This window comes from Metarhizium acridum (assembly GCF_019434415.1).
Source record: "Metarhizium acridum strain ARSEF 324 chromosome Unknown scaffold_31, whole genome shotgun sequence".
NCBI lineage: Eukaryota > Fungi > Ascomycota > Sordariomycetes > Hypocreales > Clavicipitaceae > Metarhizium > Metarhizium acridum.
In genome coordinates, this window is record NW_027094018.1 from 460,979 (window position 1) to 478,883 (window position 17,905).

General features: G+C 51.2%; 4 protein-coding genes across 4 annotated transcripts; 3 read left to right on the forward strand and 1 right to left on the reverse strand.

Moving 5' to 3' along the window:
- Positions 1–1,225: 1,225 nt before the first annotated feature.
- Positions 1,226–8,873, forward strand: GCN1_1 (translational activator of GCN4). The gene is made up of 3 exons (XM_007808939.2): positions 1,226–2,897; positions 2,974–8,232; positions 8,283–8,873. Exons 1-3 carry the CDS (start codon positions 1,818–1,820, stop codon positions 8,829–8,831), a joined length of 6,888 nt encoding a protein of 2,295 aa, XP_007807130.2. The 5' UTR covers positions 1,226–1,817; the 3' UTR covers positions 8,832–8,873.
- A 708-nt stretch (positions 8,874–9,581) lies between these two features.
- Positions 9,582–10,392, forward strand: GCN1_2 (translational activator of GCN4; the record flags this gene model as incomplete). Its single annotated transcript, XM_066118544.1, has 3 exons — positions 9,582–9,601; positions 9,659–10,079; positions 10,249–10,392. The coding sequence occupies 3 exons, from the start codon at positions 9,582–9,584 to the stop codon at positions 10,390–10,392; spliced, it is 585 nt and encodes a 194-aa protein (XP_065976064.1).
- Positions 10,393–12,308: 1,916 nt separating this feature from the next.
- On the forward strand, positions 12,309–14,123 carry CBS2 (Cytochrome B translational activator protein cbs2; the record flags this gene model as incomplete). The annotated part of the gene is made up of 5 exons (XM_066118545.1): positions 12,309–12,419; positions 12,499–12,555; positions 12,626–12,719; positions 12,774–12,911; positions 12,979–14,123. The coding sequence occupies 5 exons, from the start codon at positions 12,309–12,311 to the stop codon at positions 14,121–14,123; spliced, it is 1,545 nt and encodes a 514-aa protein (XP_065976065.1).
- On the reverse strand, positions 13,650–17,896 carry J3458_004992 (uncharacterized protein). Its single transcript, XM_007808941.2, has one exon. It carries the CDS (start codon positions 17,069–17,071, stop codon positions 14,531–14,533), a length of 2,541 nt encoding a protein of 846 aa, XP_007807132.1. The 5' UTR covers positions 17,072–17,896; the 3' UTR covers positions 13,650–14,530.
- Between the last annotated feature and the right edge of the window lie 9 nt (positions 17,897–17,905).

A 17,905-nucleotide genomic window follows, 5' to 3' on the forward strand; every position in this document is an offset into this window, starting at 1 on the left:
TACTCCGTATTGAACCGGCAGACCAATAGTCATCATGACTTCTCAAGCTGCGTTGTGTGGTTTGGATGAGACGGATTCAAATGTTGACCATATTTCCGTTGTAGTATATATGCTGTTCCAATTAAAAAAAAAATTCCACCCCTGAAATTTGCTATAAACGCAATTCATTGAATTTTGAAGCACATAACTACCTACCTAGGTAGATACTGTACTGGCTCCTGTAGTGAAGCCAATGCTCTACATACTGAAGTACTCAAAGCAGCATTGAATACACCCTGACCCGGGCGGTGAGAAGAATTTCCATGTTCCCACACTAATTGCGAGGCGGGGCCAGATTTTGACGTGGGGTGGAAAGTCCATGTTATGGAACCGGGGTCGAGCTGCAGACAGTTAGCCAAAGCTTTTCAACATCGAGAAAGCTCTTCGATAATTGGCATCCGTCGCCTTTTCTACAGGCTCACCTGTGCCTGTCCCCCCTTTCTCTTGTTCTCTTCCTCTGCCTCACCCGACCCGTGTCCCTCCATCTCCGCCAATTATCGAAAGACGGGGTGAGAATTCGAGAAGCCCTTCGTAGCCCCAGATGATTCCATCACTCCATCGGCTTCGTTTCGCTCCTCGACATGTCTGAATCGTTGGTCAATGACAGCGGCTCTTCCGCAGCGGCTGCCGGGCTCGATTTAGTTATAATTGATCAAGCCTTGAGCTCCGCCTCGACTTCGATTCGAATCGCCAAGCTTCACCAAGTGGACGAAACCATTCGACACAAAAGTAGCTCCGAGCCCAGCCTCTACCCCGTCAAAGATATGTACGACTGACTTCATGCTACAGCACCCGATGCTTCAGCTATTCCCGGACTTTTGAGCCTGCTCTTCGCCACCCACCCAATCTACCGAGACCGAGAATCTAGACTCGCAGTTCAAAAATGCTTGAACACCATAATAGCAGCTGGAGCCAGCCCAATGGCCCTTTCTTCCGTCGTTAGAACTATGCGTCAAGAGATCCAGAAACCAGGAATTGCTATATCTAATGCCTTTGTTATTGTTGAATGGTGTAGTCTGTTCATGCAGCACGTTTCAGCCGCCACATGGGCACAGCTGGGTGGTGACATCCTTCTCACCTGCGCGGATGCTGTAGAGAAATGTTTACAATCAGGATCCAAAAGTGGTATGACTCGATCAGCAACTGTTGTGACCAGGCGTGGTTTCCGCAGGCTGTTTTCTTCAGCTGATACTCGAGAAAAGTTCGTGACCACCGCTGTCACGACTCTCACGACCAAGGCTGCTCAGCCAACGGCCAAAAACGCCGTTATTTTAGGAATTATTGCTGGGGTCTCGGCTCTTCAGGCGCCATTAAAGGCAATTCTGGGAAGATTGAAACCGAATTACTACGAGTTTTATTCGCGAGAGATTGTTGGATCACGAACTGCCCTGCTAGAACATGTGGCGTCGGGCCTCAGCGATTTCTTTGCTAACTTCGCCAGTCTCGAGGATGTCGAAAAAGACCTGGTGCCTGCTATCGAGAAAGGCCTGTTGCGTGCTCCGGAAGTCGTTTTAGGAGGAGTTCTGAAGCCGTTGGTCACGTCACTGCCTGACGATTTTGATCTGTCAAAAATCCTGGATGGCAAGCTCTTGAAGCCCATTTTGTCCAATATCAAATCCAGCAATCCATCCATTCGAAGTGGAGCGATCGCGGCCTTTCGCGCAATCGTGGTAAAATGTCATGATCTTAAGACCTTAGATCATGTTGTCGACGAGCTTGCCAATCCTTTGGCGACCGGAAAGCTCCCCGCCGCGGAGCAGAAGATCCTGCATTCGGAAATGCTAGAAGCTACTCCCCTGTCGTCACAGAGTACCACAAAGGTTCTGGCATCTCTTTCGACCATCTCCGCAAAAGAAGGAAACGAAGCTGCGCTTGCAGCAGAGACTTCAGCATTAGCCCATGCCGCAATTCTAGCCCTTAAAGAAGGAACCGATCTCCCCAAACCGGCCACCGACGCTTTTGTGAAAGGGCTTGCAGATAAAAAGCCTGGGTCCAGGAGAATATGGTTGCTTCGTGTAGCCAACATCTTGTATGATCTCAGAGACACAAGCGCTACTGCCGGACTCACTACGTTTGTCGATGGGGTCATTCCCAAACTCATTGTAAACTTCCAAGAAGTTACTGCTAACGCCGCCGGATCAGCGCTATCTGGACTAGTTGTCGGAGCTTACATTCTGACTGCATTAAACCCAGTATTGTCTCGTCAGTTCCCCGACTCTTCAATAAGTTCAGCCCTAGCCAAGGCGTCCATCACAACCCAGGCATTATCTTTGGCCGCAAAACAATCTTTCTTGTTAAATTACAGAGTCTACGGAAAACTCAATACCGAAGAAGATCTTCAGTGGTTAAGTAGAGCCCTGACGTCGGTGGCAAAGAGCCTTGACGACGAGTCTGACAAGGGCGTTACCCTGGCTTGGGCAGAGGCGTTTATCTACCTGATTACAGCATCCTCCATTCCGCCAAAGGTACAACAAGAGGCCCTTAGATCCCTCTCAAAATTATATTCCGAGCGAGCCGAGGTGGTCTCTCACTTTGTTCTTGACGGGTTGTGGAACAGTTTTGCCCTTGATGAAGCCAAAGAGAAGGATATGAAAGTCAACAAATCAAACTTGATTCACGTTTTGCGGTCAATATGTATGGACCCTAGTGAGCTCTCTGGACTTGGAGGCAATGTATCGCAGGAGCAATTGGAGTCCCAGGCATGTTCTATTCTGGTTCTAGCGAGACCCGAACTTATTGCTCGATCCAGCTGGATTGACATTTGCCTTCGTATGGGCCTTGATCCTGGTACTCTCGCCAAGAAACACACTAATGAACTCCTCGGGGAAGTCGACCGACGATCCACTATTGAACAAAAGGTAAGCTAGCTTTTAACTGGTAAAGATGTATCAGGAGATGTGATCTGGTATCACCATACTAACGCGGGCGTCATAGGTTGATGTAATTAAGCAAGCTGCTTACAACGCAGCCGCTGAATTGGCATTCGTCGCCCCTGAAGCCATAACTCCACGGCTAATGGAACTAATCAGCCGCGATCTCGACCCCAGACAACTACTGGACATTGGTCCTGTCGAGGCAGCCATTTATAGAACTCCTGAAGGGACCTGCTTTGTAGATGTCCTAGCTAAGAAGGCGCAGAACGCTGCCCCTAACAAAAACACCAAGGACTATGACATATTGAAATGGGAAGAAGAACTGAGAAGTCAGCTTGAGCAAAAGAAAGGCCAGCAACGGAAGTTGACTCCAGAAGAGACTGCAAAGGTAAATGCTCAATTGAAAAAGGAGTCGGGCATCAGAAGCTCAATCCAGGGGGTCGAAGCAAAGCTGTTACGCGGCATTGGGATCATCAAGTCACTCGCAACCGGCCCACCTACAGATGCCACGCTTTGGCTTTCCTTCTCTATCGGTCTAATTCTTGACATTATTGATGCAGGAGCCGGTCTCATTATTGGCGACATTGCCCCATTGGCCTATGTTGTTTGTTCCGAGAAGGTCTCATCAAGACTAGGAGCTCTTCGACAGTTCATTGGTGTTGCCACGCTACGACTTCGAGGTATTACCTTGTCCGAGAACTACGATGAGGAAAAATTAGAAGACCTCGTCACCAGAGTTCTTTACCGTCTCCGATTCGCAGGCGAACAGCGTCCGTTTGATTCTGTTTCACTGATGTACATTTTGCCTCTCGTCTTGGATGTTCTGCGAAAGGGCGGTGTTGGAGAAGATGCCGATGATCGAGATGCTCAGCTCGTTTTGGCTGTCGAGTTCCTCTCCTTCCACACTGGTGTTTTATCCGATGATGCAATCCCGCGCACTGAACTTCTAACTGTTCTCATTCAATCTATGCTTCAGTATGCTCAGCATTACAAGCTCATCAAGGATTGTTTCGCCGACATGTGCCGTTGTATCGCACCAAACATGAGTCAAGCAGAGATGCAGGTCCTTGCTAAAGGTGCCACTGTGGCCCAATCGAGTGTCAGGACCAGCGTGTTGCAGTCAATTAGCTCCGAGGTAGATATGAGTGACCTCGACTATTCCGATGAGATCTGGTTAGCGTGCCATGATGACGAACAGGAAAATCGAGAGCTTGGGGCGGAGATATGGGAAGAAAGCGGATTCACAGTTGACGCCGCTGTTACCATGCGTATGATTCCATACTTGGACACCAAAGATTCCCAGCTCCGCCGAGCTGCGGCCCGGTCGCTGGCCGAAGCTGCCCAGAGACATAAGGAGACTTTGAGCGAAGTTATTCCCAAGTTGCAGTCATTATATGTCGAATTAGCGAAGCCAAAGGTCCAGCTCCTAGATGAGTTTGGAATGCCCAAGAAGATGGATTTGTCCGATCCTTGGGAGTCAAGGCAGGGCATTGCGTCCGCATTTAAAGAAATTACGCCGGTTCTAAGCAGACAACAAACTGATGAACTCTTCAACTTTCTCATCGAATCAGGGCCACTTGGAGACAAGAACGATCATGTCAGAAGAGAGATGCTGGATGCTGCCATTGCCGCAACTGAAGTTCACGGCAAGAGCATGATTGACGAGTTGATGAAAAAGTTTGAACACACTTTGGAGCAGCCAGACAAGAACAGCACGGCAGCTGACCGTGTCAATGAAGCGGTTATCATCATGTACGGTGCTTTGGCTAGACATTTATCTCCTGGTGACTCGAAGATTCCGATTGTCATTGAACGTCTCCTTGCTACCCTTAAAACCCCATCGGAGACTGTGCAATTCGCCATTGCTGAGTGCCTGCCTCCCTTGGTGAGGGCCTGCTCAGATAAATCTTCGAAGTACTTCGATCAGGTCCTGGACGAGCTACTTACTTCCAAGAAGTATGCGAACCAACGTGGTGCTGCATATGGTCTCGCCGGTCTCGTTCTCGGTAGAGGTATTGGGTCGTTAAGGGAGTATCGCATCATATCTACTCTCAAGAGCGCCATGGAGAATAAGAAGGAGGCACACCAGCGTGAAGCTTCTCTTCTGGCATTTGAACTTTTCTCAACGGTACTTGGCCGTCTCTTTGAACCATACGTCATTCAGATCGTTCCACAGCTCCTCAGCGGCTTCAGTGACAGTAATGCTGATGTCCGTGATGCCTGTCTCGCTGCTGCCAAGGCTTGCTTCGGTCAGCTGAGCTCCTATGGTGTCAAGAAGATTATGCCTACTCTTCTAGATGGATTGGATGACCAACAATGGCGTAGCAAGCGTGGAGCCTGCGAGCTGCTCGGCGCCATGGCCTATCTCGACCCCAACCAGCTGGCAAATAGCTTGCCAGAAATTATTCCACCCCTAACAGGTGTATTGAATGACAGCCACAAGGAAGTGCGGGCTGCTGCCAACCGAAGTTTGAAGCGATTTGGAGAAGTCATTAATAATCCAGAAATCAAGAGTCTGGTTGATGTTCTGCTCAAGGCTCTAAGTGATCCCACCAAGTACACAGATGATGCCCTGGACTCTCTCATCAAAGTTCAATTTGTGCATTATCTTGATGCGCCTTCCCTGGCCCTCGTCACGCGCATCCTTCAGCGTGGTCTGGATGATCGCTCCAACACCAAGCGAAAGGCTGCTCAGGTCATCGGCAGTCTGGCACACTTGACAGAAAAGAAGGACATCATTACCCATCTTCCCGTCCTCGTTGCTGGTCTTAAGATTGCCGCTGTGGATCCTGTCCCTACAACCCGCGCCACTGCATCCCGAGCTTTGGGCTCCCTCGTCGAGAAACTTGGCGAGGATGCTATGCCCGATCTTATCCCTGGCTTAATGGAAACCCTCAAATCTGACACTGGTGCCGGAGACCGCCTCGGATCCGCTCAAGCTCTAAGTGAAGTTCTGGCCGGCTTGGGTACAACTAGGCTCGAGGAGACTCTTCCGACCATTCTGCAAAATGTCGATTCGTCCAAGCCCGCTGTTCGAGAAGGCTTTATGTCACTCTTTATTTTCCTTCCCGTGTGCTTTGGCAATAGCTTTTCAAACTACCTTGGTCGTATCGTTCCGCCTATCTTGGCTGGACTTGCTGATGACATTGAATCGATTCGCGAAACTGCTCTTCGAGCCGGAAGGCTTCTGGTCAAGAACTTTGCTGTCCGCGCTGTGGATCTTTTGTTGCCCGAGCTTGAGCGTGGCTTGGCAGATGATAGTTACAGAATTCGCCTCAGCTCGGTGGAGCTGGTTGGTGACCTTTTGTTCAACCTTACTGGAATCAAGGCAAATGCTGAGCCAGGAGATGAAGACGACGAGGAAGCCGTCAAGGAGGCAGGCGCTTCCCTCAAGGAGGTTCTTGGAGAGGAGAAACGAAACAAGATCTTGTCCGCACTCTATGTTTGCCGTTGCGATACTGCAGGCGCGGTACGGTCAGCTGCTGTCGCCGTTTGGAAAGTTCTTGTACATAGTCCGAAAATTCTCAAAGAATTGGTGCCCACTCTCACACAGCTGCTTATCAGAAGACTCGGCAGTTCGAACATGGAGCACAAAGTCATTGCAAGCAACGCATTGGGAGAGCTCATTCGCAAGGCTGGGGATGGAGTTCTCTCGAGTCTTCTTCCTACATTGGAGGAAGGTTTGCAAACGTCGACAGACTCAGACGCCAAGCAAGGTATTTGCTTGGCCCTGCGAGAGCTCATCTCTTCCGCCTCTCCTGAAGCGATGGAGGATCACGAAAAAACACTCATTTCAGTGGTCCGCACTGCGCTTACCGACTCTGACGAAGATGTCAGAGAAGCCGCCGCAGAAGCATTCGACTCACTCCAGCAGATTCTGGGCAAGAGAGCCGTTGATCAAGTCCTGCCTTTCCTCCTTAACCTCCTTCGATCCGAGAATGACGCCGAAAATGCCCTGTCTGCTCTTTTGACACTCCTGACAGAGACCACGCGCTCCAATATTATTCTGCCGAACCTTATTCCCACTCTTACCACTCCTCCAATTTCAGCATTCGATGCCAAGGCGCTGGCATCTCTGTCAAAGGTTGCTGGTGCCGCCATGAACCGTCGGTTGCCTGGTATTATCAATTCTCTTTTGGACAACGAGATCAATTGCAATGAAGAAGGCCTGCGTACCGACTTAGAAAGCTCATTTGATACCGTTATCCAATCCATCGACGAGTACGACGGCTTGAATACTGTCATGAACGTTCTTTTAGGTCTAATCAAGCACGAGGACCACCGGCGAAGAGCAGCTACTGCACGCCACATTGGCAACTTTTTCTCTGCTGCTGCTGTTGACTATTCACGATACAATCAGGACATTATTCGGTCGTTACTTAACGCATTCGACGACAGCGATCCGGATGTTGTCAAAGCCGCCTGGGCAGCTCTAAACGAGTTTACAAAGAAGCTTAAAAAGGAGGAAATGGAGTCTCTTGTGGTGTCTACCAGACAAACTCTACTTCGAGTTGGCGTTGCTGGCGCCAATCTTCGCGGCTTTGAGCTTCCTAAGGGCATCAATGCAATTCTGCCTATTTTCCTTCAGGGGTTGATGAATGGCACTGCCGATCAAAGAGTCCAAGCTGCCCTTGGTATCTCGGATATTGTCGACAGAACAAGCGAGGCTTCTCTGAAACCTTTCGTAACACAAATCACTGGTCCTCTGATTCGTGTTGTCTCTGAGCGGGCTACCGAGGTCAAAGCTGCAATTCTGCTGACGCTGAACAACCTCCTGGAAAAGATGCCCACCGCACTAAAGCCATTCTTGCCGCAGTTGCAACGAACTTTTGCCAAATCACTAGCTGATACGTCTAGCGACGTTCTCAGGAGTAGGGCAGCAAAGGCTCTTGGCACTCTAATCAAGTATACTCCCCGTATCGATCCATTGATCGCTGAACTGGTTACTGGATCCAAAACCACTGACCCAGGTGTCAAGACTGCCATGCTCAAAGCCCTGTATGAAGTGATCAGCCGTGCTGGTGCGAACATGGGCGAAGCTTCCAGGACGGCAGTCTTGTCTCTGATCGACATGGATACTGATGAGCGGGACGAGACCATGACTGTTACTAATGCCAAGCTGTTGGGTGCTCTGATCAAAAACGTACCTGAGGAAGCTGCAACATCCCTTCTCAAAAATAGAGTGATTACGTCTCATTTCAGCAGCTCATCGGTACTGGCTCTGAACTCTGTACTCGTTGAGTCACCCGATATCCTATTGCGGGGTACACTAGCGGATGAATTGCCTGACTTGCTATGCCAGGGCATGACCAACAAGAGCGTGAGTAATGTCTTAACTCTAAAAAGATTGTTATACTTACTTTTTCTCAGACATTCGTAGCCGACAACTTGATTCTGGCCACCGGCAAGGTCCTCCTTTCATCCCCTCCCAAGAGCTTTGATAGCATCAAGAAGATCTTTGAGACTCTAGCCGAAGTCATCCAGCCCGGGAAACCCACTGACTCCAGACGACTAGCCCTTGTGGTCGTACGTACCCTCAGCAGAACAAACATGGATCTTGTTCGACCGCACGTTCCCCTACTGGCAGCGCCTATTTTTGCCAGTGTGAGAGATCCCGTGATCCCTGTGAAACTGGCCGCTGAGGCGGCTTTCGTGGAGCTGTTCAATGTTGTGGATGAAGATAGCAAGGTGTTTGACAAGTTCATGGCAGGTCCAGGGACTGATTTGCCAACTAATACAAAGAGAAGCATGGCCGACTACTTCAAGCGGGTGGCTATGAGGTTGGGAGCTCAGGCTAGAGAGAGGCGAGAAGCAGAGGGCGGCCAAGGTGGATTGGGTCTGTCTAATGACGAGCAAGAAGACGAGAAAGAGATTTGGAGTGTTGGCAAGCTGGAAGTTGCTGGTGAATCATTTGCATGAGCATAGATGACTAGAAAGGAATAAAATATATTACCAGCTGTATGCTTGAATCTTCTCATATAACCAACGAAATCCATGTTCGTTTTATTACTTGATGCCGTAAGTAGAGATATTTAGTTTGGTTCCCAGTCATCTGACTATCTCATTGCTCCATTCATCCTGCTGTTTGTCCTACAATATTCCGAGTGCTGATAGGTACACCCTACTTGGTACCTGAGGTAGTTTGATTGGCCACTGGGCACTTTTGGCTCTGCTCCGCCGCAGAGGCAGCCCCTTCACGATTTCATCGCATCACGTGACGCTACCACCTCATAATTCCGTCGTGCTGGATGACTCATCAGAGCCCTCGCTTAGCGCCTTTCAGCCGGGCCTAGTGCACGTGAACCCACAAACTCGTAGTCAGTTTGTGCGTACCCAAGAAATTCTGGCCACCGAAACCCCTCTCAGCCTCTTTATCCAACCCTCACACCCATCGAGGACCGGCCATCACACCAAACGACAATCAAGATGTAAGTACCAATATGCCAGCGAAAGCGAAAAGAACATGATGCGTGGAAGGCGAGACGATTACCGATGCAAAAACGTGATTTTCTGGGATGTGTGGACGGCTGCGCGGCAATGGTTGATGAATGCAGAAAGTTTGTCACCGTGGGCGATAGCACAACGTACCCGCTCAGAAAAAAAGTTGAATAGGAGGATTATTGCTACAGGACGGGGAGGGGAAAACAACCACGCCTACGCACATGCATCATGAAGGGGAAATGCTTTAAGTTTGTCGGATTTATTTGTTCAATGGGCTAACAGGATGTTTTTTTCCTCCCTAACAGGGTCAACCTGCGAACTCAGAAGCGCCTCGCCGCGTCGGTCATCGGCTGCGGCAAGCGCAAGATCTGGCTGGATCCCAATGAGGCGAGCGAGATCTCCAATGCCAACTCCCGCCAGACGATTCGAAAGCTCGTCGCCGATGGCCTCATCATCCGAAAGCCCGTCACCATGCACTCGCGAAGCCGCGCCCGCGAGCTGAACCTTGCCCGAAGAGAGGGCCGACACCGTGGCTACGGTAAGAGAAAGGGTACTGCCGACGCCCGTATGCCCACCCAGGTCCTCTGGATGCGCCGCATGCGTGTCCTCCGCCGTCTCCTCGTCAAGTACCGCGCCTCCGGAAAGATCGACAAGCACCTCTACCACGAACTGTACCACCTGAGCAAGGGTAACACTTTCAAGCACAAGCGTGCTCTGGTTGAACACGTACGTCTTTCCATCACCGACTCGTGGCATGTAATTGGGGGGACCGTCGCTTCAAACGGATGTCCAGTATTGGATACTCTTCTAAAAGCAGGCAGCCACAATTTCATGCAGGCGAAACAACACTTTCCACATACAAACAACGCGATTGAATGCTGACCAACATGTACAGATTCACCGTGCCAAGGCTGAGAAGGCTCGTGAGCAGGCTATCAAGGATGAGATGGATGCTAAGCGTGCGAAGACCAAGGCTGCCCGTGAGCGCAAGTTGGAGAGAGTAGCTGCTAAGCGAAATGCTCTGATGGCTGAGGAGTAAGAACCAAAATAGACCTATGATGGTAGTGCTATTATTTCGGTCTTGAGGGGATGCTGCTGCATTCGGAGTCTACGGGTTGGGTCTTTTTATTACGCCCTTCTGGTTTTCTAGTCGTACCGGTGGGGCTTCTGGCATGTAGCATTGAAAAAAAATGGATCATGATGCACATTATAGAGTTGATTTGGATTGTGAATGTTTGGTATGCTCATGTGCCGTTGTCGAATGAACCGTGTGGACGATGCGGCGAGGTGCTGCTGGTTGGATGTGGAACTATAATAAATTGCCTTATCAAGCTTTAATTCATTGCAGTATTTCCAAAGTCTTGAGCAGTAGCAATGGCCGTTAACCAGAGCCAAAGCTCGAAGACACGATTTCTTATCTTTGACCAGGCTTCAAATTTGAAACGCCGTAGGAAAGGTGTTACAGTGGGCTTCACCGTCTTGTCAATGTGGGCCAGTCATGATCCAGAATTGCCCGCACGAGCGGTCAACCCTGCAGTTCTCAATACCACCGAAAAAAAAAAAAAAAAAAAAAAAACGAAGGAACATTCGATGTCCGAATAACCAGCCGTGGTTCGATCAAGACACACTTGTGCCCAGGCCAAAGCACGACAATGACCAGCGTTGCACCATACACACCAATGTCTACAGGCGAGACAGTCAATCTACCTAGTTGCCGTGCCATAAAGAAATTAATTCGTCGATGCAGTATAATTAAAGATCAACCAAACAATGGATCAGGTTCCATCATTGCCCCGTCAAGGTGGTGATTGTGTGCCAGGGCATTTCAGCATACTCCCGTTCCCTTTTCTTGTATCAAAAAAAGGGCGGAACACCTATGGCTGTTTAGAGCAGGTCTCGTCACGCCCATATTTAGTTGATACAGAAGAAAGGGAGAAGAAAAAAGAGGAGGAGGTGGCGGACGGGGCAGCAGAGAAAGAGGACTGTTGAGGGGCCGGGGGCAGTTGGTGCGGCGCAAAATCACTTTTTCCAGTCCCCATAGCGCGCGCGCTCGCTGTGTGTAACCTTGCGCTTTAGATAGCCGCGACCCGCGGTGCGAAGGTGCTGTGCGGGAGGAAAGAACAGGCGGCGCGGTTGCCCTGGACTGATATGATTTATGCACCAATTGATTGACAGTATTCGTCGTTCTTAGGATGGTGTCACGGATCTTTTTTTTGTAACCACCATTTTGCCTCGCATTGTATCACCGGTCATCAAGCCTGGTATTCCTATTACCCAATTGCAAAAGAAAAGGGCCCCGACTTGCACTGCTCCAGCACCCTGGGATACCCATACGTAACGACAATGCACTGCAGGCACAAGTTCGACTCTCGTGTTAGCTAATGAGAATGGGTCGGTGGCTCGGCCATGGTCATCAAGCTCCCTCGAGAGGAATGGCCCGCTGGATCCCTGCTGGAGCCTACTGGCAAACTGCCGGGTCGGAAAGTTACCGCGGGCTTCTTTTTTATTTTCGTGAGAGACTGGTTACGGGACATCCCAATGCGGGGATAGGCGAAGATTGGGGCGAGGAATGGGGCGGGTACCGGCGGCGGTCGGAGTCCATCGGACCACCAATTCGAGACGTGCGACAGACTCGACGACCATCAGAGATACCAGAGACCACGCGAGTAGTTGTTTGCGCCGTCAACGGCGGATGGTATCATCGTCGAGCCGCTCCGACTTGTTGCTCTGACCAAACATAAGCTCGTGGTCCTGCCCCATACCTGGCTGCTCCGTTGTCACGCTCGATTCTCTTCTTCATTGATTCTGTGCCCTGTGTACGGCTCTGACGAAACATTACCTATTTGAGTGCGTCATCCGAGTCTTTTCCTTGAGCTCTCCCGCCATCACGCCACACACTCGTTCCCACCTACCTCGAGAAATATCACCACAACACTGCATTCGCAGGTCATAGTCATGTCTCTGCCCGGTCTGCGAGGCACTTCGCGAGCCCTTCGTGGCTTCGCCAAGCCCATTGTGGCCGCTCGACGAGCCAAGTCGTCCATAGCTTTGGAAGGACAGCAACAGGTTGGTGGCACCATGTTTACATAACTTGTTTGAAATGCACCGCTGCAGACCACTTGCTTACTCTTCTTTTTGACTGCAGCTCCTTGCCACTCATCTGAAGCAGGCCGATCCCACTGTATTCGATATCATTGAAAATGTACGGCGATTGGCGCCATCTGCTCTCTGAACCGAGCTCTCAGCACTGCAGTGCGCTAACCAGTTTGTAGGAGAAAAAACGTCAGAAGCACTTCATCAACCTGATTCCTTCCGAGAACTTTACTTCCCAGGCCGTCCTAGATGCTCTTGGCAGTGTTATGCAGAGTAAGCCGCCTGTACTGGTGAAGAGACCCCAGCAATGCTAACTCGAAACGATAGACAAATATTCCGAAGGCTACCCTGGTGCTCGATACTATGGCGGCAACGAGTTTATTGATCAGTCGGAGCGTCTCTGCCAGCAGCGAGCTCTGGAGGCTTTTGATCTTGACACTGCGAACTGGGGCGTCAACGTTCAAGGTACGGCATAGCACTTGCTGCTTTGCTAAATCGGGCGGACACATGTACTAACAATTGCTTCATCTAGCTCTTTCTGGCGCTCCCGCCAATCTGTACGTCTACTCTGCGGTCATGAGCACCCATGATCGCCTTATGGGTCTTGACCTTCCTCACGGCGGCCATCTGTCCCACGGCTACCAGACGCCCACCAAGAAAATATCCTTCATTTCCAAGTACTTCGAGACGTTCCCATACGGACTGGATGAGTCCACTGGCTTGATTGACTACGACAAGCTTGAGGAACTTGCGCTCATCTACCGCCCCAAGATCATTGTTGCCGGCGCCAGCGCTTACAGCCGTCTTATCGACTATAAGCGCATGCGCGAGATCTGCGACAAGGTCAACGCCTACTTGTTGGCCGACATGGCTCACATCTCCGGCCTCGTTGCCGCCAAGGTCCTCCCCGGCCCCTTTCCCTACGCCGACATCGTCACCACCACCTCCCACAAGAGTTTACGAGGCCCGCGAGGAGCCCTCATCTTCTTCCGCAAGGGCGTCCGTCGCACGAACCCCAAGACCAAAGTTGACGAGATGTACAACCTCGAAGGCCCCATCAACACCTCCGTCTTCCCAGGCCACCAGGGCGGTCCTCACAACCACACCATCACGGCCCTCGCCGTCGCCCTCAAGCAGGCCCAAGGGCCTGACTTCCATGCCTACCAGTCCCAGGTCCTCGCCAACGCCAAGGCCTTCGCCAAGCGCTTGGGTGACGACAAGGGCAAGGGCGGCCTCGGATATAGCCTCGTCAGCGGTGGCACAGACAACCACCTTGTCCTCGCGGACCTCAAACCCCACGGCGTCGACGGCGGCCGTGTCGAGCGTGTCCTCGAGCTCGTCGGCGTAGCCGCCAACAAGAACACCGTTCCCGGCGACCGCTCCGCTCTCGTCCCCGGGGGCCTCCGAATGGGCACCCCGGCCATGACCACCCGCGGCTTCAATGAGAACGACTTTGTCCGCGTCGCCGACATTGTCGACCGTGCCGTCACCATCGCCGCCCGCATCGACAAGACCGTCAAGGCCGCCGCGAAAGAGCGTGGCGAGAAGAGCCCCGGCAAGCTCAAGCTGTTCCTCGACCACGTTGGCAACGGCAGCTCGGAGCCAGAAATCGTCCAACTGCGAAGCGAGGTCGAGGATTGGGCTGGGACCTTCCCCCTACCTTGGGATGCTTCTTAATAAACTCGCCTCTGATAAATTGAGCAGGTAGCTTCACGGTACTGCTTCTAGACGGATTTTTGCTCTTTGCTTTTTTGTACACGGGAAAACAAGCATTTTGCTTTTTTTTTCTTACCATTGGGGGCACGGGCGTGAATGTAATTTAACTTACGTGTATAAGTCGGTCAGATTGGGGGCTACATGATTAACACGAGGATCAACTCCCCGATTTCGTTGTGCCATGCCATGTGATGTGCTACTGTCTACTAACATAGCATCATCTGTCGTTAGCAAACAATCTCGACAACACTTGTCTCCATGATAAATAGCAAAATTATGTCCCAGGCATAGTATTCATTAATCAAAGGCTTGGTTTCTGCAAACGCCATGCATGGTAAATGGTATCAGACCTACTCAAAACGCACGCATCACTTCCCAACAACCTGCTTCGTCGCCTCCCTCTCCCCAAACCGCTCATAATATCCCTTCAAAGCCCCCATTCCATCGAATATCTCAGCACCATACTGTTCCACAATAGCACGCAGGACAGGCCAGACTGCAAAATCGGCAAGGCTAGGCGTCGAATCAGGCACACCCACTTCTGATGTATTCGCAGCCAATTCATCCCAGGTACCTAGCTCCCGGAGGAGGGTCTTGCTCAGGGGTGTAGATTTATCATGCTGCTTCCACATGTCGCCTAGTTTCAGCGCTCCTTGGAATCTTGTAAACCTTAGAGCGAGATCGGCCTGCTCTTGCTTGTCATGCCCATACACGGAGTTCAGATAGAGCATGATGGCTACGTCTCCGTCTACGACAGACTTGCTCGCATTATTGTCGACAAAGCGGATTGGCGCATGTGCTGTGTCGCTACTCTTTGGATCCGGCGCCATACTGCCTTTAGCAAAGTTGATGCCGTACTCGGCGAGCATTAGATGAATGCGCATGTTGGATGTCGCATCAGCGGACGCAAAGAAGCGCGGGGAGTTGCTGATATGTAGGACGTCGAAGCCCTTGCCGTACCAGTCTTCCCAGTCGAATGTCGAAGAGTTGTTCTCCGCACCAAACGCCTTGAGCATTTCAACGGCCTCTGGGCTCTGCCCGTTGACGACTGGTTTGGCGGTCTCGCGGGACTTTCCGGTGGCGCCCTGGCCCCAGATGATGGTTTTGTCTTTATCCAAGAAGGTGCCGATTTGTCGAAAGGTCAGAGAAATCCTGCCGCCTTTGAAGGCTAATTCTGCAGGCGTCTTTTCTCTCTCCGCGCGCTTGTCTTGACGGATGGAGTGAAGCCATTTCATATTTGTCTTCAGGCCCATGCGACATAGAGAATTATGAGGCAGCTGTGCGCGTTGAGATTGGCGTCTTGTGTCTCCCGGAGAAGAGGCATCATTGCGAGACGGGTCCTTACCCTGTCTCTTGGTTCTGAATACCATGGTTCGTTCTGCGCCGAGACTGACATTGGCAATATATGAGCCCTTGACAACGTCTACGGTCTTATCGCTGTGTTCAGAGATGTAGTCCTTGCCGTCGCGGTAGAATTGAAGTAAGACGTGGTTCAGTTTGTGCCCTAGGTATTTCTCGGTTTCGGTTTTGATGGCTAGGACTGTGGGAGAAAACGGTAGCAGTGGCGGTGATTCGTCTGATGGATGGCGGTAAACTGGCATGCTTCCGTCGTCTGATGCCTCGCCTTGCACGGCTACCAGGCGGGGAACCTCGCCGCCCTGGTGCAGCATTCGTTGCCACTGCACTTCATCGCTTAATTTCTCAAAAGCGTCTTTGGCTAGGTCTTCAGGTAGGACATTTTCAATGATGTCAGTGTCGCCCTCACATAAGCCCTTTTGCAGAAGTTGTTCCCCATCAATGTCGGAAGTGACTGGTGGGCTGGCCATGATGTTCAGGTGGGGTTTGGTGCCGGTCGTACATAAAGCCTCTTGTTGTTTGTTACTGGCTTCTGCGACGGATGAACCAATGTCACCTTTCTCAACTACTTGTTTGCCAGATTCCACGCCCTGAGGCACCTTCTCCTTTGATTTCTCGTCTTTTCCAGCCGTTTCCCGTTGTTTCGGCTTGGCACTCTTTGAGTCAGCCTTGCTGGCCGGTGACGGGGCCGTACCATTGCCAGCCTCGACCGCCGGGGACTCAGCATCAAGCCGAAGGCCCGCCATGTGTTGCACAAGATCAGGGGAATCAGCGACCGCGATGCGATTGTCTGCTTTTCTACCTGTTGGAATAGGAGCTTTCGCAGCACTCTTGGGCTGAATATTTTCTAGTATCTCTGCCGAAGAAGCAATCTCGCATCCTGTGAGTTCGATCAGACTTCGTACTGCCGCGAGCTGTCTCTGTTCGTTGCGATAACCACAGCAGTCTTCGACAATGGTGATTGACATTCCATGGCCGGCGGCGTCCAAGGCAGTAGCGTAGACTCCTACATTAGCCAAGGATCCGCAGATGTAGACCTCCATGACCATCTTTGCCCGGAGTAACAGAAGGAGTTGGGTCCCTCTAAAACCAGAGTATTGAGGCTTTGACAGAATGGTGTCTCCCTCTGTCACCGCAATTTCCACAGCTGGGCTCATTAGAGCTCCCCAGGACGACGGCTTTACACAGTTAGCTTCTGGGTGGCTTAGGAAAGCCTCGGGATCCAATGGCGCATCTGGGTTCTGAGGCAAGGCGGGAGCAGCATGTCGTCCTCGGCTTCGACGTGATCGGTGCCTACTCGCTGGCGGCGCATCGGAAACAATGACGGACTCATGGTCCACTAATACAGGGCTTGCAAATTGCGACTGAAGCCAAATAATATCGCCGTTACCACGAAAGTTGGCAACTAGTTCAACGGCGCGATTTATGAACCCTTCGGGGTCCGAACAAGGTAAGGCTCCATCAGGATCCAGGAAATCGTTTTGGAAATCAACTAGGATCAAAGCTTTCCTAGTGGTGATCTTGGGCAGAAGGGCCTTGTCGAATGAAAACATGCTGTCAGTTTGGAAGTCTGTGTCTCCAAAACGACGGTTTCCCCAGCGAAGATAATCAACAAATTTTTTATGTGTGAGGGGTGCGGTGTGCAGCTGACAGCAAGAATAGACGTGTAGCGTTTGTATCGTGACAGATTTTCCGATACTAGCTCAGTGTTGATTTCTTCCAGACACCGACAACTTTGGAGTTAGTTTTGTCGCCGAGGTAAGGTCCCTACAGGCAGCTTCATGGTGTTCCGCCGAGGGCTAGGGGAGCTAGTGTATTCTACCGGGCTGGACAGTTGAATAGGAAGAACAAGAGTATAGCTACGGAGTAGTCTCTGTAGGCATAGTAACCATATATTTTGTGACAGAAATGGCCATCAGCGCATTTCGACGCCATGGAGTGGAGACCTGAGCCACCGGTCTTGGAGTACTCGGTAGTCTGTCACCAGAACCAAGGACGAGGTCGGCACTTGGTCCCTTGTCCCTTGGGCAGTACCTCGCATCTGCTTGCGTCTGAACGTTGGCTACCGAGACATTGGAGGCGGTCTGCCGGAGAAGAGTGAGGATATTGAGTTTGATGGCACAATCGGCGTAGGACTTGTGGCAGCCACCTGGGGTTGAACCCGCTAGGAGTGATGCAAATAGTGCGACGTGATTTGCGGCTATGGGCAGGCCTCTCTCTCAAGTGTTGGCGTTGGGCTCCGAGGCAACAGGATTTGTGCCACTCGTTTCGATCTTGTGGTCGAGTGATGTTGTCGGTCCTCAAAACACTACAGAGTCTCTAGTAGGCATAGCGTGGTGGTCAGCACTCCGTATACCAAGTGGCTGCACAGACTGGCAGCTAGGAAG